This window comes from Wasmannia auropunctata, unplaced genomic scaffold (genome assembly GCF_000956235.1).
Source record: "Wasmannia auropunctata unplaced genomic scaffold, wasmannia.A_1.0 LD336103.1, whole genome shotgun sequence".
In the NCBI taxonomy this organism is placed as follows: domain Eukaryota; kingdom Metazoa; phylum Arthropoda; class Insecta; order Hymenoptera; family Formicidae; genus Wasmannia; species Wasmannia auropunctata.
This window is the reverse complement of record NW_012026787.1, coordinates 1,872,368-1,873,753: the sequence shown is the minus strand read 5'-3', so window position 1 is coordinate 1,873,753 and position 1,386 is coordinate 1,872,368. Positions and strand designations below refer to the sequence as shown.

The 1,386-nt window shown below is 50.9% G+C and overlaps 1 protein-coding gene across 1 annotated transcript in view; it reads right to left on the bottom strand.

Annotated features, from left to right (window-relative positions):
* Positions 1–1,142: 1,142 nt before the first annotated feature.
* Positions 1,143–1,386, bottom strand: part of LOC105457947 — an 8,690-nt gene continuing 8,446 nt past the window's right edge. Inside the window, exon 7 of the mRNA XM_011702925.1 lies at positions 1,143–1,352. Within this exon, the coding sequence (XP_011701227.1) occupies positions 1,143–1,352 (210 nt within the window). The remainder of the gene's footprint in view (positions 1,353–1,386) is intronic.

The window sequence follows — 1,386 nt, the reverse complement described above, 5'->3', positions numbered from 1 at the left end:
TATCGAACGCGATCTACGCCGCTTTTGCGTGCGAGCGATTACGGCGAGCGGTCGAGCCCACGAACGGGTAAGCGAGCAAGCGAAAGAGAGATACAGGGAGGACGAGAGGCTGCCGGCCCGGAGGACTTAGATCGAGGACGTCGAGAAGGAGATCGTGCTGGTGAAGTGACCCTCTTTATCAAAATTCTGTAAAGCCACGGGCAGGTCGCGGATCTCATTCGCACTCTGCGGACGGAAACGCCATTTTCGTGTTCGAGTCTCGTCGCGTGGGCCCTTTTGGCTACACGTGGTTCGTAGTATTTGGTTGTCGGCGTCCGTCCCCAAGTGCGAGGGTTCCCACATGAATCTGCCGTGGACTACCGGAAGTATCGTGAGTCGCGTATCGAGCCGCCTGGAGATCGTCGCAAATGTGCCGCAAAGCCCTTGTGCACGAGTGCGCGAGTTTATTGTAAGTGTGTGTGTCCGCGAGTTCACGAGTACCTAGCGTCTTCGCGTATTTCTATCGTGCGTGTGATTCCGTTGTGCATCGACGCAAGTAATTCATTGTTCGTTTTTCGTTTCCGTACGCGTGTCTGTCTTGCGAGCCTGTTATTGAGGCTACTCTGAGCATGTGTTCTTGACTATTAGCGGTGCCCGCGTCGTACCGAGATAGATTCTTTGATCGGACTCAAATGCCGTATTGTTTTGATCGCGTTTTCGTCTACCGGTCCGATTTGACCTAATTTAGCTTCGACGGAATAGATTAAGTGGTGCGCCGCGTTATTTCCGGTTGCCAATCCGGGCGTGCGCATGCGCCCGTCTATCACGCCGGTCAGCGCATCCCTCTACGAACGAGGTATCAGATCGAACGTGTGTTGGATCTTACTGGAGAGTGTGGAGGGAATAACTCGTAACGTTATGTCTACAAATCGTTTATTACCCCACGAATGACCCCCGGAAGTAGAGTCGTCCCTCGCAGAGCGACAACCCGTGTATATATATATATATATATATATCTCGGAGCGTTTCGCGAGGGCGCTAGTGTTTCTTACGCGCCCAACATCCTCCCTTCTTTATAATTGCCAATCGAATAAACTATAGAAAGATTTTGCTTGCTTAATCAACCAAATAAAATCAAAATTTATATCGCGTTTTCTGCTCCTTTAGTTGGGTATGTTCTTCTCTTCTCCCTTCATGTATATGTTAGCCTTTCTGGCGGTATCCTCTGTCGTGTGCTCCTTCTGGGTGTTGGTGGGACCTTCTGCCGGGGTCGCCGCCTCCTGGTCTGTTCTCTGTTCCCTCACTGGCTGTGGGGGTTTTGGTTCCTCCGAGGGAAAGTAGTCATCTTCTTCCTCTTCTTCCCTTAGTTTTATCTGTTTCCTGACAGGTTCCAGGTATGCTCGATTA